We start from the raw sequence: 27,133 nt of genomic DNA, 5'->3' as shown, positions 1-27,133 counted from the left end.
AACCATTTATCAGATCATCAAGAACTTCAAGGAGAGCAGTTCAATTCTTGTAAAGAAGGCTTCAGGGCGCCCAAGAAAGTCCAGCAAGCGCCAGGACCGTCTCCTAAAGTTGATTCAGTTGCGGGATCACCAGTACAGAGCTTGCTCAGGAATGGCAGCGGGCACGTGTGAGTGCATCTGCATGCACAGTGAGGTGAAGCCTTTTGGAGGATGGCCTGGTGTCAAGAAGGGCAGCAAAGGAGCCACTTCTCATCAGGAAAAACATTAGGGACAGACTGATATTCTGCAAAAGGTACAGGGATTGGACTTCTGAGGACTGGGGTAAAGTCATTTCTCTGATGAATCCCCTTTCTGATTTTATTTGGGGCATCCGGAAAAAAAGCTTGTCCAGACAAGACAAGGTGAGCGCTACCATCAGTCCTGTGTCATGCCAACAGTAAAGCATCGTGAGACCATTCATGTGTGGGGTTGCTTCTCAGCCAAGGGAGTGGGCTCACTCACAATTTTGCCTAAGAACACAGCCATGAATAAAGAATGGTACCAACACATCCTCAGAGAGGTACTTCTCTCAACCATCCAGGAAGTTTGGTGAACTAAGTGGCTCGGGGAACAAAACATGAATATTTTGGGTCCATGGCCAGGAAACTCCTAGACCTTAATCCAATTGAGAACTTGTGGTCAATCCTCAAGAGGCAGGTGGACAAACAAAACCCCACAAATTCTGACAAACTCCAAGCATTGATTATGCAAGAATGGGCTAACATCAATCAGGATGTGGCCCAGAAGTTAATTGACAGCATGCCAGGGCAGATTGCAGAGGTCTTGAAAAAGAAGGGTCAACACTGCAAATATTGACTCTTTGCATCAACTACATTTAATTGTCAATAAAAGCCTATGACACTTATGAAATGCTTGTAATTATAGTTCAGTATTCCATAGTAACATCTGACAAAAATACCTAAAGACACTGAAGCAGCAAACTTTGTGAAAATTAATATTTGTGTCATTCTCAAAACTTTTGGCAAGGACTGTACAGGTGTCATTGTTCACAAAGCAGCATGTCGGGCTGTCTAGCTCCAACCTATCCTTTCTTTTGATTGGTGTTTACATCTCATTATTGTAATCCTTTTTTGGATATTCGATGAGGGTTGTTGACGTCAACTGCCTGGAGTCAATGAAGAGAGATGCTATGCTAACTAGCCTAATTTTCCCACCATTTATTTTTCCCATAGGAAATTTTAGAAACACAAAATAAGGGCTGTGTTTTGTGTAGGTTTACCCTGGCATGATGTTTTGATAACCATGTAAATCTCTCTCGGACAAGGTGACTTGTATCAATATATATTCAGCTCTATTTACTCAGATTCGAAAATGCTAATTAGCGTCAAAGTAGACAACATGCAAGACTACACATCTCTGCAAGCTCTTGAATGTCATCTCTAACTGACCTTTGCTAACAGGTATTTTGTTAATTTAAAAGTTGCACAGGACAGTTCACAGAATTGTCAATTTAAATAAATGTAGCCAATTTATTTATTACTACATTTAGTTAACATTAGATCATTAATTCTTACATTTTCCTCGATTCGGGAGTCTCGTCTAGATCATCATTGCATTTGTAGTTCTTTATGATAGCCACATTAGCAGCTATTTAGAATTTCATTTTTAAGGGTAAATACAGTCGAATATATTGCTAAGTTATCTTGTTGTATAGAGATTTACATGGTTATCAAAACGTCACGCCAGGGTAAGCGTACAAGAAACACAGTCCTTATTTTAAGTGTTGTTTTTACTATGGGAAAAATGAATGGTGGAAAAACGATTGGAACCATTTCATTGTTTGACCGCTAGGTTTTGTGGGTATTATGACTCATACTGTGGTACTCCATAAGCCATTCATTTTTTTTGTCCACACTCTCATTAGCCTCCAAAAACTGCTTGCTTGGTGGGAGAAACAACATCACTTGCTGGAGGGAGACAGATTTTCCGCCGAGTTCAGCCTCTCTCTTCCTCTCTGAGTTTATTCAGTAATCATCTGTATGATTGGCTAAGTAATCATGCTTTTTAAATCCCGGCCGGTGAAAAACCCAAGTTAGAGCAATTTAACTCGTCTGATTCTTTTAGGATCCGTTTATTTATTTTTGCAATAAAGTAATGTAAACAGTAAAACATTGTTTTTGCGCTGATTAGGGTTTGCGAATAAATTATGGAAAATGTTGACGCGCGGCATTATGGGATATCAAAGTCCTCCGGCGGCGCGGTGCCGCCATGTCTCCAAGACAGAAGCGGTTCATAGCGTTTAGCTCTCTCGTGTTTTGTTCTATTGTAATATTCTCTCTAGTTGTGTATTATATTCCAACCTTTTTTTATATAGCTTTCATTCTTGGAGTTTGTTGCGTTGCCTGTGTTTATCACAGTGGAGAATCACTCAACGTTAGGTTAGGCCCTCATCCACGCCATGGTCTGACTATTCCACCAGTGCTGCGACGCTGGTTGCCAGAGATTGCGAACGGATTACCCACAGCGGGGAGAGTCAGAAGTCGCACGGTCAAGGGTGATGTTAGGGAACCGCTAGTATTTACTGACCAAAGACGTTCCGAGAGCGCTATTTATCGGAAAGTCGCGGGACAAAGCGACTCATTTCTGTTCAGTCCTCGGGATATACTAATGGGAAGTTACATTGGGAAGGCAGAAAGTCCTCCCTCAGTTCTTGGGAGGCCTCGAGCTGGTGCGAATTCGCGTGTTAACCCAAACGCACGAGAACAACTGCGAGAAATATTGGCGCGACCCAACCACGCTGTTTATACTCCGAACAAAAGACTGTCATTCGGGAGGTGAGTACTGAAATCATGTTTAACTAGCTAACATTAGCATTAAAGTTCTTAGGCAAGCTAACAATGACTAGGTAGTTAGCCTAGCATTGTCAGTTAACGTAGCTAGCTGGTTTGCAGCTGTCAGTAGCCAATGTGTTAACCGTAGTTAAATAAAATTCCGAAACAAAATTGCGCCGACGGATCATGTTGCACACGTGGTGCAGTTGTCACACGATTTTAAACGATTCCAATGTTGCTACGGTTCGTGTCCTAGTTAGTAATCATTAAATAGGAAAAACAGTTACTTGTTTTTAAATGTATTGAGAAGACGTGCTGCTTCGCCGCAGCACATACTCGTATTCCCTCCAATATTTGAAAATGTGGGAGTTGCTATCGGCTCCATTCTCTACAAGGAAATGTTCATTCCCACCTCAGTTCGTGCTAGAGATATATATCGTTCTTCTTTGGATGACAGTATGGCACGAGACAAGCCATAACAATGTTTTGAACATGCATTATAGGAAGTTTTACAGTAAGAATGTTTTCCACTGTAATGATCACTGCATTTACAATAGCTTTTACTATCATTTTCAAAACATTGATAGCTATTAAAGTAGCTATTTAAACAAATGGTTGGTCAGCTCAGGCTCTTGACAGATAAAATGTCCCCTATTTAGTTTAAATTCCTGTTTGTTGAATATAAAATCAGTTTATAAATGATCTACATCAGTTTCCTGCAATGACCTAATCCTGTGGTCATATTATTGTGTACAGGGAGCCCCTTGGCATGATGGGCAGGTTCACCATAACTCCCCAACGCCACTACCCCCTCCAGCAGACCGGCACATCCTCTGTGGGCATCCTGCCACCTGCCCAGTGGGACAGCTTCAAAAAGAAGAACGTTCTCACCCCTCGAAACTCCCCAGCAGTCCACAGTCCAGTCACAGTGAAGATTGCTAGGCCAGATCGCAACACCTCTCAATCCCCCTTGTAAGTCATATTGGCCCTGTCTTGCCGCATCTTAATTTTTCTATCAACATTTTTGTTCGCTTCTGACATTTGTTCTGCAATTGATGTTGTCTGCAGCTTTGATCATTTGAACTCCCTGGGAATCCTTGGTTCTCCAGGCCTGGGGGCCCCTGCAGACCCTTGCTCCAGGGAGACTGTTCTGAGCGTGCTCAAAGAGAGCCGCAAGAGAGAGGTGGACAATGAAGATGACAGGAGCTTCACTGCAGGGCAAAAGAGCAAAAGGAGGTATGTGACTACCACAGGATGCAATCCCTTTGTATACAACATACTGTTCTTCAGTGCCTCTCTTGGTATTGTGTGGCTCTTGAAGACTGTTTACAACATACACCTGCTTTTTGTTCACTTAGGCGTCATGACAGCAGTGGGAGTGCTCACTCGGCATTTGAGCCACTGCTGCCCAATGGGGCTCCTACACAGCCGGTGCCCAAGTGAGTGTGAGCAATGCCTGTACAAAAAGTTTTCTCTGTAATTCAAGTTCTGATATTACATTTGAATGCGACTTTGCATTCATTCAGTGTGTTATATAGATATGTTTAGTTATATCTAAATAATTAATTATTCAAATACTGTATCTCCTCTTCCAATCTATCCTGAAATCCTGTTTCCACTCCCAACTCCTATAGGCCTGGTATGCTGAAGCGAGGACTGAACGCTATGATGGAGGAGTCAACGATGAAGAAGTTGCGTACCTCCTCCGTCAGTTCTGTGAGCTGTGGCCTGACCCCCAGCGGCACCCTGGGCTCGGTCCGCAACTCCATCCGCAGCTCCCTCAGCTCCTCACAAGGCTTTGCTCAGGTACTTTTTATAATTTGGATGGACAGTACTCCTCTGATTGGGTATTCCTCTTGTTGGGATCGACAGCCAGGAGTTCAGTTGACAGAGCTGACCTACACAGAGCAGTATTGTCAGAAAACCGGGGGGTGGCAACTGAGTCAGTTGCTCAACTGAATGCATTGAACTGAAATGTGTCTTCCACATTTAACCCAACCCATCTGAATCAGAGAGCTGTGTGTGATGTCCTTTAACCTAACCCTCACTTTCACGTTTGTTTTCAAGAGGAAAAAGGCCTCCACCCGCAGCCTCTCCCCTCTCTCCAGCCCTGGGTCATCCCGCTCCCAGACCCCAGAGAGAGCCTCTAAAAAGCCCAGGTATTCACCCTTCTAGACATTTCTAGGTTCACACCATGTCCTGTGATGAAATGAGAACTGCCATTGTTGCATGCATTTTTATGACCTTGTTTTTTCTGTCTGCCAGGGAAGAGGATGCTCGCTCCCCCAGCTCTGCATCCTCGACGAGGTCTGACAAGACGTTGATGGACCCAGCACCCACCACTGGTTAGAGCATGTTTATGACGTTATTCCAGATCAGGCTTAGGGCTTTTGGTGTTGTCCCAAAATAGACTTGTTTTGATTTTAAGTAATTGAAAATAACTGGAGCCACCACATTAACGTTCAATGCACTATATTTCCTGTTACAGAAAAACTGACTCTAGCCCCCGAGGTCCATGTGGCGTCAGACTCTGCCGGTAGTGGGAAACGGAAACGCAAGATTCCCCTGGTGTCCAGTCGTAGAGGAGACCAAATCTCTCTCGTGAGAAATTCTGCGAAATAGAACATGTACTCAAATGGGACATGTAGCTAATCATCTGGCAGATGGAGTCTTAACATTGTTGTCTTTGCAGCCTCCACCTCCTGAGCTGGGCTACACCATCACTGTGAAAGACCTGGATCAGGAGAAAAAAGCTGCTCTCAGCCAGATCAACACAGTCCTCGAAGAGCGTGGTGCGTATTCCCAGATCACAACTTTTATAAAACAGTTTGTCAACAACAAAAAGTATGGGATATTGATGTTGTGGTCATTTTTTAGTACCAGAGAAATCTGTGCCAGCTCCAGTAGTGACCACATCTTCTCAACCTCCTGTGTCAAGCGACCCCACACCCACCCTGGCCACCCTGCTGGCCAGCCCTCTTTCCATATCGACATCTGCCAGTGTGGTGGCTCCTATCTCTGTGATCAACCTGGATCCTGTCCCCTCAAGCACAGCTGCACCTGTCACCACCACCCCCGCGGCCAACCCCCTCCTGGAGTCTCTTAAAATGATGAGGAACTACGCCCTCGCCAGTGCTGCTGCCACCACTGCAGGTCTGTTAATCACATATCAATCATTTAAAGTTGGAAGACACTTCTTTTTGGTGGTCTTTGAGTGAAGATGTTACTCAAAAGCCTGTTTTTCTCTTCTTTTTTTCCCATCCAGCTCCGGCTGTCTCCTTGGTGAAAGTATTGATGACTCCTGCACCACTGGTGACTTCTGCTCTGCAGCCAGAGACCAGCTTGACTGCTCCTCAGCCCACACCAGCCTCTTCCTTCCAGCCTGCCCCAACCTCCCTCTCCCAGCCTGCCAGCACCATGTCCTCTGCTTTCATCCAGGTGCTGAGCCAAGTCACCAAGGCCCCCAGCAGTGTCCCCAGCCTGGGTGGAGCTAGCTTGTTTGGCCTGGCCAACACACTGACAGCCCCTTCCTCCTCACTGGCCCCGACCGCCACCACAGAAACAACCAGCAGTAATAATCCCCGCCTGGCCTCTGTGTTCAAGCCCATCTTCGGGCCTGCAACCCCAGCCTCCCCAGCCACAGAGAGCACACCTGCTGTCCCAACCTTTAAGCCCATATTTGGAAGTGCCACAGCCACCAGTGCTTTTGGACAGCCAGCCGCTACCTCAGCCCCCTCCACAGCCAGCGCATCTGCTTCATTGCTCAGCGGGCTCACCAACAGCAGTACAGTGGCCCCTGCTGCCTCCCTGTTCACTGGGGTGTCCAGCAGCACCGCTCCTGCCCCAGTCCCCTCCGCAGTCCCAGCCGCCCCGCCATCTGTCAAATCTCTGTTTGGAAACTGGAGTGCGCCGCCTGCAATGACCTCTGCCACGACCATTGCCCCTGCCACAGGAAGTACTTTCCAGTTTGGCTCTACCACAGCTCCTGCACCGACCCTCAGCTCCGCTGCAGCCGCCACCACTAGCAACAACGGCTTTTCGTTTGGTGCCATGACCACCACCTCTGCTGCCACTCAACTCGCCCCCCCAGCCACCGCCCAGGGGGGATTTACCTTTGGCCAGGCTGCAGCCACCCAAAACTCTACCACCGCATCATTCAGTGGCTTTGGCATTGCCACTGCAGTCACTACTACTGCTGCAGCACCTGCAATCCAGTCCACATTCACGTTTGGGAAGTCGTCATTCGATGCCTCCACAGCATCAGCGTTCCCTAGCGCGACTCAGGCCCCGGCTGCTGCTTCTGCAGCAGCTAATCCTTTCACATTTGGGTCAGCTGGGGCCACCCCTGCCCCCTTCGCTTTTGGTGCAGCTGCCACTACGGCAGCTTCTACATTTGGGACCCCCACTAAGCTGGCATTTGGAGCCAGCTCTACAGGTTTTGCATTTGGCAACACTGCGGCTGTCCCAGCAGCCCCTGCCTTTGGCTCTGCCACTCGGACTACCGGCACACTCCCAGCCTCTGCCCCAACCTTCTCGTTTGGTGGTGTGTCTGCACAGCAGGCCCCCGCTACCCCTGTCCAGCCAACCACCGGAGGATTCAACTTTGGCGCAGCAATTTCAGGCACTCAGTTTGGAACACCCAACCTCACAACACAGACACCAGGCTTCAACTTCGGGGCTGCTGTTAGTGACAAGCCAGCCTTCGGTCAGTAGATTATAATATAACACACACTTTTACTGATTTTTGTTTTCATATACAACAGATTTTTATTATTTAAAATAAATCAATGTTGGTCAATGTTGCATTTTGGTGGCAGTGAAATTTTACAGTATTGGCCAATTTTAAAATCCAGTTCAATCCAAAACCAAAGTTTAATAGATGTCTTTTATTCTAGTCTCTAATTGTTAATTTATTGTACAGGGACGTCTACCCCTACTTTTGGCCAGAGCACAGCTGCAGGTCCTATCGCCTTTGGAAGCCCAGGAACTCCAGTCCAAGGATTCAGTGCTTTGGCACCCTCAGCATTCGGTAAGAAAATAACTAGAGCTTGATTCTGATTCTCTAGCGTTCTGCATAAAGCGTGCAGCAAAAAGCATAGTCTGCGTTTCTTCCTAAATCTGAGAAGCTGTAATGGTTATTGTCAACAGCCAGGTGCATCTTTATATTGACATGTTTTTTTGTTGTTGACCAGGCTCTCCATCAACTCCCTCGTTCTCCATTGGTGCTGGCTCCAAAACGTCAGGGGCACGCCAGAGGCTACAGGCCCGAAGGCAGCACCCCAGGAAGAAATAGCCTAGCCAAGGCAGGTAGTGCATGGCTTGGAAGCCCTTACCCATTCAGCACTGCTATCAATGCTGCCCATTACACCCTCCAGAGGAGCTGAACTGCTGCTATGGCTAACACAGCTTTCCATTGTAACCCCAGTCAGACCAACAGGCCTCCCCCGCCCTGTTGTTCCCCTGGGCTGGCCTGCTTTGTGGTACAAGGCTAGCAGAGGCGCACACGGCCCTCCTAGGATGCCTACTGCTCTGACAGTGTAGCCACTCTCCCAGGGAGGATCGGAAAGGGGGATAGGAGGCAGAACGAAACAATGTATTATACTTGAAAGACTATTGAAATCCATTTGACTTTAAGTGTAGCATATCCAATTCAAACAACTTTTCCCCCCCTGCTTTTTGCGTTTCCCCTACTAGACCTGTTTATGACCCGTTTTTGATTTGCTAATAGAGCAGGATTTGTTCAGATCCGACGCGCTTCTCACTCACTTTGTTTTTGTATAAAATTCTAAGTAGGACTGTGTGTTAACGCCTATACAAGGGCTGAACTGTTTTTTTGGACGTATGCCCACGGTCAAAATAGGTCTGCAGTATGATCTGCATGGACATATCCAGTTGTACATGGCAACCATAATGTATAGGAGATGTTGACAGTTTTTAGATAATGAATTGTGTTTATTTTACATGCAAAGTTTCAATTTGGATTCCTAAAGGCTTTCACTCGGTTAATGAAGACTGGTATGTGGCATCTTGGCACTTAAAAGGGCAAACTAATTAGGCCTACCTGTGTTTTGAATGAGTGCTTAGTGTAGTTGTCTCAGATATGCCCTTGTATTATTGTACAGTGTCACAGGCACTGGGAAACATTCCTACAATGGAATTTGTTCTACTCGTTTGATCCTTAATGACAGAATAAGGTGAACAATAAAATCCTTTTGATATACATAATTTATGTTTAACTGATCTGGGGGTGGCATTATGATCATGTGGAGTCCCAGGGTAGTAGTCATTCGTGTGTCGATATTGTGTTTGTGTAAATGGGCTACCCTGGACTTGCGCTAAAAACCAAAGGTCTGACCTACAAAATATTCTCTCTTCTACCACCGCTTAAGTCCTTTTCTCTACTGCTATCGCCATAGTGAAGATGGGAGGTGGGGACATTCAAGACCGATCGGGGAACTGTTTGAGAATGTTAACAAAACCTTCCTCCTTCCCTTGAAGTACCGTCTGTGGATAGTATTCCGTTGGATGGGAAACAAAGCAAGTTACTGCAGCTTCCACTTATCCTAACCTAGTGAATTACTTCAAGGCAGAGGACGTAAGGATGCGTTTTGAATGTGGTCAGAGCAGTTGTGCTATCGGAGGGATGGGTATGGTAGTCCTGGCGAGCCATAGGAGATGCAGGGTTTTCGTCCAGCACTGGAACACCAGATTCAACTGGTCACAGTCTTGATTAAAGACCCTGTTTGATCAATTAAATACAGCATTGTAAGTGTTCCCCACCAACATTGCATAGAACAATGTATGTCTTGAAAGCCAGCCCCCACCTTCACACAGAGCCCCCATAAGATCTATCATAGAGTTCTGACTGGCCATGATAGAAACATCTGGGGACTGTACTACAATACCCATGCATTTGTATACTACCAAGACAAAGCTGGGTGCATTTATAAAATTAACTGAGCTTGGTGCTCACATGCTCCCCTCTTATGCATTGAAGATGGACATACTTGCGCCTTCAGTAGTCAAACCGCTTTCCCCTCTCTTGTATGATTCCCTTCAAGTCTTTTCTGGTGTTTTTTTGCTTGTTACTGTTTTTGCCTTGGTGAGCCTGGCTTGGAGGAAATAATGTGGTGAATGGCGGCATATTGGTAGTGCCGGACATGGGTTTTATCTGCACATTCAATGGATGAGGTTAAGAGTTTTGTTTACTTTTTAACAATTTAATGATGAATGTGTTTGGGTGTGACTATACAACTAGATTCACAAATGTGCACAGCAGGAGAGGTGTTCTTGTCATTAATGCTGGATTGAAACTCAGGACTAAAGGAACTGGAGGGGAATTGTCTTCTTTCATGTCAAACTTAACCTCTTTGTTGTGCGCAAAACATTTTACTAATGATGTAGGTTACAAAAATTACCTCAGGTGTTGAATCGGTTATTAATTGGTCCACCCCTCTTGAGACAGAACTAGGATTTTGAATACTAATTTTTAATCAGAACTTCTCCTGTTCGAGCCAGTTAGTGTTTGGAAGAGGTGTGTGTGTATGTATGTGTGGCATGATTTGACTAAATAGTGGCAATGAATGAACATTTAAAAAAAACGCACAAACTTTATTTTTGTATTAAAGCAGGTTGCCTTTTAGAATTCCTTCAAGCTTGGCTCACTGGCGCAATTGGTCTATAGTTATTGAATTTAATTTGTTAATCTTTCCTCAACCGTATTGCAATGGTGGAATAAAAGCGTCTAAAAGTTTCCATTTGGAAGAGCGCCACTTTTTTATACACAAGTGCATACTGGGTCTGCTAGTGTATGTGAATCATTGTCTGATCATTGTGTACAGTACAAGCCTGACACATGTGAATTGTCACTTTAGAGAGCGAGTGTGGCTGAGTGTATAGGAAAAACACTGACGTTAATGTTTTTTGTGCTGGGACACTCAAGTACCCTGTTCATTTTTAAAAGCATAATCTATTTCAATATGCAGCATTATTCCAGTATGCCATTTATGTATGATACCCATGTTTTGTGTTATACCTAATTCCTTTAACAATTGATAGCACCCCACCTCAGTTATTTGGATGTGAAGTGAGAAATGAACAGTCTGCCCAGTGGTCATTTTGACTGACAGCTTTTGAAAGAAGACTGATGCATGCTTTGCTCATTTACCAGGCTTGTTTTTATATCTTGTGAGAAAATGTTATTGTATCTTGAAATATGCTTATGACATGGTTGGGAAATGTGGTGATGACGTTAACTCAAACCACAAATGGCCTGGCCACCTTTTGAAGTGTTTGTTCCCATAGATAGGGCTTAATTATTGTCTTTTTTTTTTACCCCTTTTTCTCCCCAATTTCGTGGTATCCAATTTGTTTTTTTAAATAGCTACTATCTTGTCTCATCGCTACAACTTCCGTACGGGCTCGGGAGAGACGAAGGTTGAAAGTCATGCGTCCTCCGATCCACAACCCGCTGAAGTACAGCGCCCTTAACCACCCGGGAGGCTGTCTTGTTATTGTTGAGATTTCCGGTATGCACAATTGAAAAGCACAAACATTGAATGTAGTATAATATTTTGTACTATGATTTGTGATTTTCTGTTCATAATTAGACTTTGTGCTTTACCCATTTTAGTACAACATTGATGTCCTTCAGTAGATCACCAAATCCACATACACTTAAGTAATTTGTAAATTGAACATCATCATTCAGCCTTGTACAGAGCTGTGTAAATAAGTATAGGTGTTTTAATTTGACTTATTGTGGCCATACTTAACCGTATGGATTTAACCAAGGGCTCAGGCTATTCTATGTGTTTTATTTTTGTTGTTGAGGAGGCACCAAATGACTTATCTGAAATGTAGACTTTTGATAATATGACAGTGTTTTTAGAGGGTTAGATGTCTTAATGGCTGCCTTGGACCTTTTTATCTCTATCATTTCAGATCAGGCCAAAATTCCATCCCACCCAAACAGACTGAAATTCCAGGTGGTCCTTTTGAAGATTCTGTGTTTAACCCATAAGTCTAAGACCTGTAAATAAAATTATTGAAGCAATTATTTTTGGCCTTACTGCTATAAGCCCATACAAATGCATTGAATAAGATTCACTACATGGAGCATAGACACCCCCCCAAAAGAAGTTTAGTTCTGAAGTCCTTTATCCGAGTGATCTGAGATCGGGGGGGGGAACAAGTCACGTATTTTTGGTACTATACAGTCCATTTATACTTCAATTAATTTCCCCAACTAGTGTAGAGGGGACCTACAGGTGAGGCCTGTGGGAGTCCTAAAGAAAAACGTTCATGAGTCTCACCTTTTCATAGAAGGGGTCATAGTAGTTTGTATGCCAAACCGTTCCAAAGCTACAGACAATTTTGTGAGAACCGTTTTTTAATTAGATTGATGTGGGGGCGTGGCCTTCAACCTTTGGGGGTTTAGTCACATGTACAGGGTTGCCGGCGTGAATGTAGGGTATAGTGAATCTTTTCACTGTACATTTATTTATTTAACCTTTAACTAGGCAAGTCCAACATGCAGGACTAAGTGAAATAAAATTATGAAAATGGTAAAAAAAACTATAGAAATAGCACTATATACATAACTCTGCCAGTGATGAATCAATAATGTATTTTGGGGTGGAGGCAGAGTAAAGATTCTAGGGGTGGGGTGGAATGTCAACTGGGAGAGCAGCAGGTAGGGTAAATGGTGGTGGGAGGGGTCCATAGTGGGATCAGCAGGGGAAGCAGGTAGCTGGTGGTTATTCAGCTGCCTACTCCCCCTATGGACATTCCCCCCTCTTATAGCTCTTGCACTAAATAGACATTTTCACATTATTATTCCCATCTCAACGTGGAAATATAAAACACAGGAAAGTCACGTTTTTGACTCAGTTTAAGTTATGAGTGATGTGGCTATATCATCTACTGTATGGAGGGATGTTTGTGTGACAGTAACCACGTTTTTATCTGAGTAAAGTCACATAGGCATATATTAAAAACATGACTGCTGTGATGTAAACACACTTTCAGTACAATTACATAAATACTTAAGAAATATTGTAGGTTAAATTATAGCCTTAAGTTATTTTGCGCATTTTGATATTGCCTATAACATGCAACATTTCTGGTATTTGTATTATATTATACATTTTGAAAATGTAATATATTGTATATTTTGCTAATTCTGAACAAATAATACAACTTGTAATTTAGTAAAATATCATAAATGGATGATGGACATCCACAAATTAATACATACCATATGAAATGTAACATACTGAATGTTCAGAATGCTCTGAGACCATGTTAAAACATGGCACAGCCAAGCTTCGATGTTGACTTGCGATAAGGCAAAATATAGCTTGTCCAAATAACCACAGTTGACAACCAAGGCACCCTAAACCAGTGTCCCTTTGAAGAGTAATTCTCATTCCACTTTAGCAACATTGTTTTTCTTACTCCTCTTTCCTCCTGTTATCTGTCTGTTCCTTAGTGGTGTTAGGCTCCTCAGCCATATCCTTAGTCCCATATTTTTTTTCTTCCTCGCTCCTCCTGATGTTTGTCTTTTCCTCAGTAGGGTTGGCTTTCTCAGCCACATCCTGAACCTCATCCTTATCTTCTGTGATCTCAGCCTCCTCAGCCTCATACTTGTCCTCACTGGCAGAAGGACTACTTGGACTCATCTCAGCAGCAACTGGATTGCTACACTAGTTAAGACGAGCATTAACAATGTTGCATTTTTGTTGGTGAATAAAACTTCATGCAGCAAACAGTATAATCTAGATGTTTTTTCTATAAATATCCTCTTTCAATTAATGAGTTTCATTGAATGTGATGTAATTCAAATGGGCTCTCGAGTGGCGCAGCGGTTTAAGGCACTGCATCTTAGGGCAAGAGGTGTCACTACTCGAGGTCGACCGATTATGATTTTAACGCCGATACCGATTATTGGAGGACAAAAAATACTGATACCGATTAATCGGATGATTTTTTTTTTTTTTTATGACTTTTTTGTTGTTGTTGTAATAATGACAATTACAACAATACTGAATGAACACTTATTTTAACTTAATATAATACATAAAAATCAATTTAGCCTCATAAATAATGAAACATGTTCAATTTGGTTTAAATAATGCAAAAACAAAGTGTTGGAGAAGAAAGTAAAGGTGCAATATGTTCCATGTAAGAAAGCTAACGTTTAAGTTCCTTGCTCAGAACATCAAATTTTATTTGTCACATACACATGGTTAGCAGATGTTAATGCGAGTGTAGCGAAATGCTTGTGCCTCTAGTTCCGACAATGCAGTAATAACCAACAAGTAATCTAACTAACAATTCCAAAACTAATTTCTTATACACAGTGTAAGGGGATAAAGAATATGTGCATAAAGATATGAATGAGTGATGGTGCAGAGCAGCATAGGCAAGATACAGTAGATGGTATCGAGTACAGTATATACATATGAGATGAGTATATGAGAACATATAAAAGCTGGTGGTTCCTTTTAACATGAGTCTTCAATATTCCCAGGTAAGAAGTTTTAGGTTGTAGTTATTTTATGAATTATAGGACTATTTCTCTCTATACCGTTTGTATTTCATTTGACTATTGGATGTTCTTATAGGCACTTTAGTATTGCCAGTAACAGTATAGCTTCCGTACCTCTCCTCGCTCCTACCTGGGCTCGAACCAGGAACACAACGACAACAGCCACCCTCGAAGCAGCGTTACCCATGCAGAGCAAGGGGAACAACTACTCCAAGTCTCAGAGAGAGTGACATTTGAAACGCTATTAGCGTGCACCCTGCTAACTAGCTAGCCATTTCACATCGTTACACCAGCCTAATCTCGGGAGTTGATAGGCTTGAAGTCATAAACAGCGTAGCTGCTGGCAAAACGCACGAAAGTGCTGTTTGAATGAATGCTTATGAGCCTGCTGGTGCCTACCATTCATCAGTCAGACTGCTCTATCAAATCATAGACTTAATTATAACATAATAACACACAGAAATACGAGCCTTAGGTCATTAATATGGTCGAATCTGGAAACAATCATCTTGAAAACAAGACTATTATTCTTTCAGTGAAATACGGAACCGTTCCGTATTTTATCTAACGGGTGGCATCCATTAGTCTAAATATTCCTGTTACATTGCACAACCTTCAATGTTATGTCATAATTACGTAAAATTCTGGAAAATTAGTTCGCAATGAGCCAGGCGGCCCAAACTGTTGCACATACCCTGACTCTGCGTGCAATGAACGCAAGAGAAGTGACACAATTTCACCTGGTTAATAATGCCTGCTAACCTGGATTTCTTTTAGCTAAATATGCAGGTTTAAAAATATATACTTCTGTGTATTGATTTTAAGAAAGGCATTGGTGTTTATGGTTAGGTACACGTTGGAGCAACGACAGTCCTTTTTCGCAAATGCACACTGCATCGATTATATGCAATGCAGGACACGCTAGATAAACTAGTAATATCATCAACCATGTGTAGTTATAACTAGTGATTATGATTGATTAAGTTTAATGCTAGCTAGCAACTTACCTTGGCTTCTTACTGCATTCGCGTAACAGGCAGGCTCCTCGTGAGGCATGTGGTTCGAGCGTTGGACTAGTTAACTGTAAGGTTGCAAGATTGAATCTCCGAGCTGACAAGGTAAAAATCTGTCATTCTGCCCCTGAACAAGGCAGTTAACCCACCGTTCCTAGGCCATCATTGAAAATAAGAATGTGTTCTTAACTGACTTGCCTAGTTAAATACAGATTAAATAAAGGTGTAAAAAAAATATGAAAACTTGAAATCGGCCCTAATTAATCGGCCATTCCGATTAATCAGTCGACCTCTAGTCACTACAGTCCCTGTTTCGAATCCAGGCTATATCACATCCGGCTGTGATTGGGAGTCCCATAGGGCGGTGCACAATTGGTCCTGCGTCGCCAGGGTAGGCCGTCATTGTAAATAAGAATTTGTTCTTAACTGACTTGCCTAGTGAAATTTAAAAAAATATGACTGCTACTCAAAGTGTTTGAGAGGCCGGCTGTTCTAGACTCTGTGCTGTTTGTCGCTCCAGCAGGACCACAAAGAAGCTGTGGGTGAGGGCTTTGGTGGTGCTGGCTTGGAGACACTCTGTGAGGGTAGCCAGAGTAACACTCTGGCTACTGTTGGAGCAGAGGAACCAGCCTGCATTAACAAAGGGTGGAAACAGAGCTGGTGTCTCAGATCAAAGGTTTCCACAAGACGATGTTTTACTGTTCTTACAATCACAGAAACACAGATAGGTAAAATACTTATTCAGTTCCATGATAATCTCTATTCAATTTGGGAATTGATCATTAGATTAATATTTGTTTCCTACCTGAAGCCTGGGTTCTGCTGCAGGCAGGCGGCAACCACTTGCTCATTCCTCTGTGTGAATGGAGCCGGTGGAGTCGCTGCAGACGAAGGAAGTGCCTGGCGTGGTTGAGACAGTGCAGCTGGAACACTGCCAGGGCCTTCAGACGAGGACTGTCGTGCTCCTTTTGGGATGCCGGCGTCTCATCCTGCAGGCACACCATCCCAGAGAGAGAAACACACAAATATACTAATTTGGCTCAACAATGACATTGAGAGTACAAAGAAGTTACATGTTTTAGAGGTCATACAGATACTTTGACTTGTGAGTCCTTCTGGGTCATTGAGGTGCATCTTTCTGGAGACATAAACAAGCCCTAAACATTGGTATTTTGTTTTGAGGACATCAGAGAGGTATACTACAAAGCAGGGTCAATGAGTTACCCATCTAACTTAATATTTGGAAATAACTTTTTTTTTAAAGGATACGCTTGAAATGGGCATGGTCTAATTGATACAACTAAAAACATGTCTAAGTTTTGCTTTTAATAAACTCAGCAAAAAAAAGAAACCTTTCCCTTTTTCAGGACCCTGTATTTCAAAGATAATTCATAAAAATCCAAATAACTTCACAGATCTTCATTGTAGTGGGTTTAAACACTGTTTCCCATGCTTTTTTAATTAATCATAAACAATTAATGAACATGCACCTGTGGAATGGTCGTTAAGACACTAACAGCTTACAGACAGTAGGCAATTAAGGTCACAGTTATGAAAACTTAGGACACTAAAGAAGCCTTTCTACTGACTCTGAAAAACACCAAAAGAAAGATGCCCAGGATCCCTGCTCATCTGCGTGAACGTGCCTTAGGCACAAACCTACCGTCGCTGTACCAGACAGGACTGGCAAAAAGTGCTCTTCACTGACGAGTCGCGGCTTTGTCTCACCAGGGGTAATGGTCGGATTTGTGTTTATCGTCGAAGGAATGAACATTACACCGAGGCCTGTACTCTGGAGTGGGATCGAGGTGGAGGGTCACAGCATCATCGGACTGAGCTTGTTGTCATTGCAGGAAATCTCAACGCTGTGCGTTACAGGGAAGAAATCCTCCTCCCTCATATGGTACCCTTCCTGAAGGCTCATCCTGACATGACCCTCCAGCACGACAATGCCACCAGCAATACTGCTCGTACTGTGCGTGATTTCCTGCAAGACAGCAATGTCAGTGTTGTGCCATGGCCAGTGAAGAGCCCGGATCTCAATCCCATTGAGCACGCCTGGGACCTGTTGTATCGAAGGGTGAGGGCTAGGGCCATTCCTCCCAGAAATGTCTGGGAATTTGCAGGTACCTTGGTGGAAGAGTGGGGTAACATCTCACAGCAAGAACTGGCAAATCTGGTACAGTCCACGAGGAGGAGATGCACTTCTGTACTTAATGCAGCTGGTGGCCACACCAGATACTGATTGTTACTTTTGATTTTGACCCCCCTTTTGTTCTGGGACACATTATTCAATTTCTGTTAGTCACATGTCTGTGGAAGTTGTTCTGTTTATGTCTCAGTTGTTGAATCTTGTTATGTTCATACAAATATTTACACATGTTAAGTTTGCTGAAAATAAACGCAGTTGACAGTGAGAGGACAATTCTTTTTTTGCTGAGTTTACATCAGAAAATGTATGGTTATTTATGGTTGTTTATCAAAGTTAGCTGGCTAACTCATTGAACCTACTTTGTAGTATACCCCTCAGAAAGACAGGTCATGTTGTTACCTGATCCGCTGCACGATGGGTCAAGAGGAATGTACTCCACATCTATACTGCGGACCATCCGGGTCCACCTTTAGGATGTCCTGATTGGCCAGCTGCTGACATGTGACATTGTGGAGAGATGCTTGGCGTCCAGGTCAAAGGCAAACCGTTTCCTTCAACACAGGCCAGAAAGGAGGTTTTGGTCAAAGGTGTGAGGTGAGACAAGTAACCCTTACAATGTGCTTTGAAATCTGATCAAACAAGTAACCTTAACTTTTTTCAGGATTAACATCACAGGACATAAGTTTCTCTGACCCAGAATAAGTCTATTTCTGGACTATTAAACATGGTATTTAGTCCAGGAGTATGCTTAGTCTGGGTCTGGGAAATTGACCCTCCATATTTCAATCAAGCTTTACCCTTTGTTATTCATGATGGTGGCGAGGTGGTTGGTGTTGTTCCCCGGCGCTGTACAGGAGCCAGGACATGGCTGCCTGTAAGAGGGTTCACGAAGTACGCAGGGAGACAGTAGTAGACATGCAAGTCCATGGGCCTTGTTTGAAATGCATCTTAGCTTCTTTCTTTTATCAGAATAGATCTTACAAGGTAACCTCATCCAATCATGTACAGATCAGGGATGACCTCAAGGAAGGAAGGAAGGAAGGAAAGGATGGAAGGACGCATTTAGAATCCATACCTTGTCTTGTAGAATGATGTGGCCAGCCTTGTAGAGATTGTGGTCATGGAAGTCTGTCTTCGCAGAGACAACCAGCAGGTCTGAAAGTTGCAGGTCACCCACAAAGGATTTCCCCTTCAGATTCAGGTCATTGAGCCTGGACATCAGAAACACACATTTTGGTTTTAATTTGCCTAATGTCAACCTCGATCACTAGAATGAGCCCATGCTCAGTCAATATAATTAACAGGGAATAAAGAAACATCCAAGGCTTGTCACTGACTGACTTTGTAGGCTTGTCCCAGGAAGGCGAAAGACCTCTCTCTTTAGGTAATCGATGGCGTCCTCCACCGTGGTCTTTAATATGTTCACACGCACATACCTTGGGAGCTGATAGCCTGAGGAACATATTTCCAGTGAAGTATCCCAGACAGTGTGAATAATGCAAAACAGTTGACCAGCTGTACAGACTTCAGAAGCATGTTACTAAGCCAGTAATATTAGCGTACATACATTTCCTATCTAAGACTACTATGCCACTCCATATTTTTGCAGCTAAAATAACTTATTTTCTAACATGAGTAATAAGGATCAATCAATCCAACCTTCAGGCTGCTGGAGACTGGAGGAGAGTAGGTCCTGGTTGCAGCTGACCTTCTGCTTGATCTTCATGCCGGCCAGGGCAGCCTGCAGTCCGGAGCAGTGCTTCATCATCAGAGCCTTCCAGGCCCTGCCACACTGCAGCCCCTTACCAACAACTAGGTCATACACCAGAACCTGTGTAATGGACAGGAACAAACAAGAGGTAAGTGACCAGCCATGGTGTTGGGGCAGTGTTCTTCAATCTTTGTCCATGGGGATCTGATCCACAGGGTGTGCAGCTTTTGTTCTATCCATGTTCTAGCACGCCTGAATCAATTACAGTACATAATCCGGTGTGTTCGTCTGGGTCGAAACAAATGCCTGCATATTAAATATCCGGCTTGAAGAACTATATGTTGGAGGGACTGTGATTGGTAGTCCCAATGGGCAGCGCTAAATTGGTCACTGTAAAAAATAATTTGTTCTTAACTGACATGCCTAGTTTTGAAAAAAATAAGCTTTTTGTTCAAAAAGGCAGGATGGGGGAGAGAATTGTCCAATGTGTTTCACATTACCTGGTCCTTGGCAAGATTAATTTTTTATCTTAGTTTGTTTGAGGAGCTTTGTGGACTCAATGATCTCTTGGAGGATAGATGAAAACTTCTGTGTCTCACACCAGGGCAAACAGATGCTTGATATTCTGGTGAGGTGAGAGCATTATTGTTAACAATATTAACACCCATAGTACTGCTGTAAAGTTAATCTCTGCTGAAAATATCTTTAGCTTCTAGGCATGAACAGCAAGGTGTTGCCTGTGTTATTTGATATTTACTGGTTAGCTACGTGGTAAATGTTGACAGAGCAAGGCGTTAGCTAGCTAGCTACTGTACTCAGTACACTGTAGCAAATTACCTGAAATGTACTGTCGTAAACCAGTCTATAAAGCAGCCTGCTTCCTCTCCACTTTCTCGATAATCTCGGCAGCTTTCACGTACAAAGCCATTGTTAGAAAACTAGTTTAGAGTAATTTTTTACAGAGAATGTGTTATCATTATGTACAACTACATGAATATATCTCCACGACACCCACGTTTCTGCAAGTGGGCAATATGCTTTACTGCCAAATGAAAAATGTAGGTATCGATTTACGTTAGAACTCAGAGTGCCTACGACCGTGCGACAGTTACATACTGTACTTTCTTTGACCGTGCTCTGCTACTGACTTCAGAAACTGAATAAAGACGAATGTTTATGCATTTGTAAAGCAAGTTAGAGTAGTCGATTTTGCATGTCATACAGTTAATAACTACAACATTATTTATATTTAAATACACCGATATTGTTAGCTGAGCAAAGCTGCATGCACAGCAAGTAGCTAACGTTACCTAGGCTAGCTTCTCAGAGTTTTCTAGCTAGCTTTAGTTAGCTATAATTTTAGCCAGTGCTAACGTGGCACAACTGTGCAAAGATGGAGTTTGCTGCTCTTATTGCCTTGACCGTATTAATAGGAATGCTGATAATTTTGGTCGCCATCGCTGTGGGAAAGCAGAAAGGAGAAATAAGTGATCAACTAGAGCAGAAAGAAGAGGACTCGGCTGGTAAGTTGCTCCTCTTGCTTGTTTGCATGTCTTGTTGCTATGGATTGCTATTGTACTAACGTTAGCTAGCTGTCTCAAACAGGTGCAAGTTACACAATGTAATATAAGCCAGTGGTCCTTGATGACAGTTAGAATAGATATATTCATTTATAAGTATTGGCACCAGGTCAAAATTCTCTACATGTCCCGAAGCCAGCCATAAACTTGTTCCTGGAAGAAAGATTGAATTAAATGGTGACCAATACCATGCAATTAGAATACTAGAAGGGACTTTAATCTTCTTATGATGGTATAAAGGGCAGTCCATAGAGATCCTATTAAATTAATTAGAATTCTAATTCATACTTCTGTGGGTCAGGGAGTTGGTCAACCATGGTTTGCCAGTTCTGTGATAAGATATTGTGTAAAATAATGAATTTAAAGAATGTATCTGCACTGTTTGTTAGCTAACTAGGCAGCCAGTTTTAGAATTTTTCTAATTAACTGCCAATATGCCAACATTCCATTCAAACAATGCAGTCAATCATGCACCATAGACTGGCTGAAATCAGTTGATGATAAGACTTAGACAAGTTGTAAATGCAACAAATACCAATATTGTATCATATCACCCAAAGCTTTCCAAGGAAACAAAAATGTAGACATTTATGGTCTGTTTACATATTTTAGAGGCTATTTGTACAGCACATTGGTATAAAACCCTTATAAACTGTATAATTATTTGACTATTTTAGGTTGACAATCATTATATTACACAATTTCTAATATCAAACACCTTTTATTTTCCTGCATTAGTAATATAAGGATTATGCCTTTTCTACCATTAATTCCAATTACACCGGATTTCTCTTAGACCAATATGGCTGCTGTTTTTGCCCGTCTAGCAATTTAATAGACCTAAACATTGTTTTGTTACAGAATTGTAAGATGTTGTTTCAAAACATTTACCGCTTCCAGAGGAGAAAGCAACCAGAAGTTTGAACATTTTGATAATGGAAGTTACTAGAAAGTGTCATATTGAACGTCTTGTGTAACAAGATGCCAATTCATCCCCTGCAGCAGAGGAAAGTGCAGTGAAGGCTTCCACTGCCAAGAAACAAAAACAACAGCGTCCTCGCAAGGAGAAAGCCCAGCAGCAAACCTTCAGCCATCCTCTCCTGGCATCCTCCTTGAAGGTGGGCCATGCTTCACATACTGTGAAACCCATATTACGCCTTATCAAAGATGATCTATGATATAGACAAGATAGTTGAGTGACCACTCTAACAATGGAAATGCATGTTCTCGAAGATGGGAGGCGAGATCAGGTGGGACCATTCTAGCCAATGAGGGCAGATACATGTGTGAACAACAGTTTTTTTTCAAAGTTGCCAGAATGCCACATGTATCCACTTATATCAGTACATTTTGTAAAAGCCTAAACATTACAAAACCTCTCTTCGGTCAAATAAGCCTCACGTAATTCAACACTCTCTCATAGTCCTCCAAACATAATATCCCAACTTGGTCTGCTTATCTCACGCTTTCAGATTTTGGGCAGAGTAATCCTCTCGTTTCACCTTTTTTCTCTCTGGACATATTTAGGCATTTACTAGAGTGAATGATGTCATTGCCAAGGGTTGCTAAGAACCAACCCACAAGCCAGTTGTTTAATGCATGATAAGCTGCACCAACCAGGCACAAGTACTTGGGAGTATGGCTAGATGGTACACTGTCCTTCTCTCAGCACACAAAGCTGCAGGCTAAAGTTAAATCTAGACTTGGTTTCCTCTATCGTAATCACTCCTCTTTCACCCCAGCTGCTAAACTAACCCTGATTCAGATGACCATCCTACCCATGCTAGATTATAAAGACTTAATTTATAGATCGGCAAGTAAGGGTGCTCTTGAGCGGCTAGATGTTCTTTACCATTCGGGCATCAGATTTACCACCAATGCTCCTTATAAGACACGTCACTGCACTCTATACTCTTCTGTAAACTGGTAATCTCTGTATACCTGTCGCAAGACCCACAGGTTGATGCTTAAAACCCTCTTAGCCCCCTCCATGTGAGATATCTACTGCAGCCCTCATCCTCCACATACAACACCCGTTCTGCCAGTCACATTCTGTTAAAGGTCCCCAAAGCACACACATCCCTGGGTCACTCGTCTCTTCAGTTCACTGCAGCTAGCAACTGGAACGAGCTGCAACAAACACTCAAACTGTCCAGTTTATCTCAATTTCTTCATTCAAAGACTCAATCATGGACACTCTAACTGACAGTTGTGGCTGCTTTTTTGTGATGTATTTTTGTCTCTACCTTCTTACCCTTTTGTGCTGTTGTCTGTGCCCAATAATGTTTGTACCATGTTTTGTGCAGCTGCCATGTTGTGTTGCTACCATGTTGTTGTCATGTTGTGTTGCTACCATGTTATGTTGTCATGTTGCTACCATGCTATGTTGTCTTAGGTCTCTCTTTATGTAGTGTTGTATTGTCTCTCTTGTTGCGATGTGTGTTTTTGTTCTATATTTTTGTATCCCCGTCCCCGCAGAAGGCCTTTTGCCTTTTTTTAGGACGTCATAGTTAAGAACAAATTCTTATTTACAAACTTGCCAAGTTAAATAATGGTAAAATAAAAAAATGATGTAATGACCGTGGTGTGTGACGAGGTTACAGAATTATCTGATGCTTGATCATCGATTGTGTAAAAACTGATCAGAGTTTAGGTTACTGGTTTGAGTTGGGGCAATCATGGTGGTATCTATTAAAGCACAGAGATGGAGGTTGCAGTTTAAAAGGCTGATGCCCACTCATTCACAATGGTTGGAGATGATTAACTGGAAAAACAAGGAAGGGAAATAATAACAGTAAATGTTCTCCAATCAAATGATAATATAAATCAAGAAATAAGAACAAGCTTATCATAAACGCATCCAAAAACACGAAAGGTATTGCAAAAGACACTTCGGCAAACTGTAAAGTTTGGTCTGCACATTGATTAGTGACAGGTGAGTGTTTAATTAACCTGGTGGATTGGCTGAAGTCCTTCCTTTGCTGGTGGGGGATTGGACAGGTGGTTGGAGGAGAGGGCTGGCAGTCAGGGTAGGGGAAATTCAACAACACCTTGGCTGACTCGTCTCTGCCTTTCTCCCCAGAGTCACAGTGGCAATGTGACATCCCTGGACTTCAGCAGCAACGGGAAGTACCTAGCTACTTGTGCTGATGACCGCACTGTCAGGATATGGAGTACCAAGGACTTCCTGGACAGAGACCATAAATGTCTGAGGGCCAACGTAGAGCTGGACCACGCCACGCTGGTCCGCTTCAGCCCTGACTCAAAGTACACACACACCCACGCATGTCCAGAACAAAGGGTATAGATACAGTACATTCGGAAAGTATTCAGACCCCTTGACTTTTTCCACATTTTGTTACGTTACAGCCTTCTTATTATAAAAGGGATGAAATGTTTTTTTTCCCACATCAATATACACACAATACCCCATAATGACAAAGCAAAAATAGTTTTTAGAAATGTTTGCGAATGTATTAAATAAAAAATATTTACACAAGTATTCAGACCTTTTGCTATGAGACACCAAATTGAGCTCAGGTGCAACATAACAAAATGTGGGAAAAGTCAAAGGGTCTGAATACTTTCCAAATGCACTGTAGATGGATAGAGAGCCTCTTGTCTTTCTATACCTATTTTCACTCTGTCTTGGTTTGCAGGGCCTTCATTACTTGGCTGGCTAACGGAGATACTATTCGCATCTTCAAGATGACCAAGAAGGATGATGGTAGCTTCACTTTCAAAGCTGCCCCTGAAGACTTCCCTCAGAAACACAAGACCAATGTCATCAACATCGGCATCGCAGAGACGGGTATGACTGCTAAATGTATTCAGACTGAATGACTAAAAGGCAGGAAGATGTGAATGTGTGATATGCTCATTTTTATGATTATTGACTGTTAGAAGTTATGAAAGAGACCCTTGTTCCAGTCTAAAATCTCATCCGTCTCCCTTTTTGTTTTCTGTGTTCCAGGCAAGTTCATCATGAGTGCCTCCACTGACACCAACATCCTCATCTGGGACCTGAAAGGAGAGGTACTGGCCTCTGTCATCACCAACCAGATGACCAACTCCTACGCTGCCATCTCACCATGTGGCAGGTCAGTACCCTAAACAAGTCTGTGTGGGTTTTATAGCTAATGTAATATTACTCTCAGGTAGATCATTTCTGGATGGTTTTCTGTCTTCAGGTTTGTTGCCTCATGTGGCTTCACTCCTGACGTGAAGGTGTGGGAGGTGTGCTTCGGGAAGGGTGGCGAGTTCAAAGAGGTGGCCCGCGCCTTCGACCTAAAGGGCCATTCAGCTGGAGTCCACTCCTTTGCGTTCTCTAACGACTCACGCAGGTAAGGCATGCATTGTGTGGTATCCTTTCAAAACATTGATGCTTGATTTGCATGGATGACATTATGATAACATTCATAAGGAAGATTTCCCCCATTGAGGTATGTGAAACCGTCTTTCTTTTCCCCCAGAATGGCCACTGTGTCTAAGGATGGCACATGGCGACTGTGGGACACGGATGTGGAGTACAAGAAGCAACAGGACCCCTACCTACTGAAGTCAGTGCCTTGCCAGTCGTCGGAGGGAAGCCGTGTGGCCCTGTCGCCGGACGCCCGCGTGGTGGCCATCTCCAGCAGCTGCAGTGTTGCCATGTACAGCACCTCCACGGGTCAGCTGGAGGAGGAGTTCCACGGAGTCCACAGCGAGGAGATCACTGATCTGAGGTTTGACATCAACAGCCGCTATCTGGTGTGCAGCGGGGACCGGGCGGTACGTGTGTTCCACAATGCCCCGGGCTACCGTGCGGCCATCCAGGACATGCAGGCCATGCTGAAGAAGGCCCAGAACGAGGGCATGAAACAAAGGCTAAAACAGCAGATACAGGAGGCGCAGAGCGCGCTGGACACTGTGCTCACAGCACCCAAGGATTAAAGAACTAAAGCCCCCCACCCGCCCTAGGCTTGGTGTGTAGACCCCTATTTCGATCTCTCTCTTCCTCCCCTTCTCTCTCACTGCCTCCACAGAATGGCATGCAATTTGACTCCTGTCAGGGATGTGGCATTTGCATGCTGGTTTTAATAAATAAATCATGATATGTTTCTATAGAAATATGGCTCTGTTTTGTTTTGTGAATGCTCTGCCTGGCTCGAAGTCAGGAATACTATGTTCTCTGTCTTCGGACCAGTAATCCTACTACTATAGAAGAGCTTGCTTTGCTTTGGCAACACAAACATTTGTTGTATAATAGGACCAGAATTCAGCTGGGGTGCCTCGTGTTTCTACAGTTCCTCTGTAGAAACATACTAAACTAACAATAATTTCCATGACATCCTATCCAGGTGAAAACTATGACCCCAATGACATTGCATGTTAAATCCACTTCAATTAGTGTTGATGAAGGGGAGGAGACATGTTAAAGAAGGATCTTTAAGCCTTGAGACAATTGAGAGATGGATTGTGTATGTGTGCCATTCAGCGGGTGAATGGGCAAGACAAAAGATTGAAGTGCCTTTGAATGGGGTGTGGTAGTAGGTACCAGGTGCACCAGTTTGAATATGTCAAGAACTGCAATCTTGCTGGGTTTTTCACTCTCAACAGTTTTTCATGTGTATAAAGAATGGTCCATCACCCAAAGTACATCCAGCCAGCTTGACAACTGTGGGAAGCATCCCTGTGGAACGCTTTTGACACCTTGTAGTCTATGCCCGATCAATTTAGGTTATTGAGGGCAAAAGGGGTGCAACTCCAATATTAAGAAAGTGTTCCTAATGCTTTGTACACTCGATGTCTAGACTTGACAGTTCATGCAGCTTTTGTGTTCGTTCTGATGGAATACCGAACACATTCTGTCTACACCTACATTTAAATGTAGATGTAGCGGTCTAAGGCACTGCATCTCAGGGTTAGAGGTGTCACTACAGACCCTGGTTTGATTCCAGGCTGTATCACAACCGGCTGTGATTGGGAGTCGCATAGGGCGGCGCACAATTGGCCCAGCGTCGTCCAGGTTAGGGTTTGGCCGGGGTAGGCCGTCATTGTAAATAAGAATTTGTTCTTTAAAGGATTCCCTTTTGCCTGCAACATATTCAAATGCCAGTATCCATTTGGCAAACGGTGGAAGCACCTAAATCTGATAACACAACAACAACTTGATGGCAGTAACCAACTACTGGTGGTCAGGGTTTCTCTTCACTCTGGATGCAAGACGTCGCATACAGTGGACGACGTCTTCAGCAATTCGCCTACAGCTCTCCATAAAACATATGTTTGGGAGCGAGAGGCTAGGAAATATCAC

General features: G+C 43.2%; 2 protein-coding genes across 2 annotated transcripts; both read left to right on the top strand.

Moving 5' to 3' along the window:
* The first annotated feature begins 2,082 nt into the window (after nt 1-2,082).
* Nucleotides 2,083-10,584, top strand: LOC135550781 (nuclear envelope pore membrane protein POM 121-like). The gene is made up of 13 exons (XM_064981894.1): nt 2,083-2,834; nt 3,588-3,803; nt 3,900-4,067; nt 4,190-4,270; nt 4,466-4,637; nt 4,899-4,990; nt 5,097-5,176; nt 5,320-5,432; nt 5,524-5,623; nt 5,709-5,984; nt 6,097-7,536; nt 7,753-7,860; nt 8,024-10,584. Exons 1-13 carry the CDS (start codon nt 2,269-2,271, stop codon nt 8,122-8,124), a joined length of 3,513 nt encoding a protein of 1,170 aa, XP_064837966.1. The 5' UTR covers nt 2,083-2,268; the 3' UTR covers nt 8,125-10,584.
* Nucleotides 10,585-20,329: 9,745 nt separating this feature from the next.
* On the top strand, nt 20,330-25,947 carry LOC135550782 (transducin beta-like protein 2). Its single transcript, XM_064981895.1, has 7 exons — nt 20,330-20,781; nt 21,841-21,956; nt 23,921-24,105; nt 24,498-24,649; nt 24,812-24,938; nt 25,029-25,181; nt 25,311-25,947. The coding sequence occupies exons 1-7, from the start codon at nt 20,652-20,654 to the stop codon at nt 25,768-25,770; spliced, it is 1,323 nt and encodes a 440-aa protein (XP_064837967.1). The 5' UTR covers nt 20,330-20,651; the 3' UTR covers nt 25,771-25,947.
* Nucleotides 25,948-27,133: the final 1,186 nt, after the last annotated feature.

The sequence above is a fragment of the Oncorhynchus masou genome, chromosome 12 (assembly GCF_036934945.1).
Source record: "Oncorhynchus masou masou isolate Uvic2021 chromosome 12, UVic_Omas_1.1, whole genome shotgun sequence".
In the NCBI taxonomy this organism is placed as follows: Eukaryota; Metazoa; Chordata; class Actinopteri; order Salmoniformes; family Salmonidae; genus Oncorhynchus; species Oncorhynchus masou.
The sequence above is the reverse complement of the archived record's forward strand: the minus strand, read 5'-3'. Positions and strand labels throughout refer to the sequence as shown.

What these genes read in the sequence shown, in the direction of transcription:
- LOC135550781 (XM_064981894.1), top strand. Translation starts at nt 2,269, where the DNA reads ATGTCTCCAAGACAGAAGCGGTTCATAGCGTTTAGCTCTCTCGTGTTT. An exon ending in GGGCAAAAGAGCAAAAGGAG is followed by an intron (nt 4,068 to 4,189) that starts GTATGTGACTAC and finishes TTGTTCACTTAG; the next exon opens with GCGTCATGACAGCAGTGGGA. An exon ending in GAGGAGACCAAATCTCTCTC is followed by an intron (nt 5,433 to 5,523) that starts GTGAGAAATTCT and finishes TTGTCTTTGCAG; the next exon opens with CCTCCACCTCCTGAGCTGGG.
- LOC135550782 (XM_064981895.1), top strand. Translation starts at nt 20,652, where the DNA reads ATGGAGTTTGCTGCTCTTATTGCCTTGACCGTATTAATAGGAATGCTG. An exon ending in TCCTGGCATCCTCCTTGAAG is followed by an intron (nt 21,957 to 23,920) that starts GTGGGCCATGCT and finishes CTTTCTCCCCAG; the next exon opens with AGTCACAGTGGCAATGTGAC. An exon ending in CATCGGCATCGCAGAGACGG is followed by an intron (nt 24,650 to 24,811) that starts GTATGACTGCTA and finishes TCTGTGTTCCAG; the next exon opens with GCAAGTTCATCATGAGTGCC.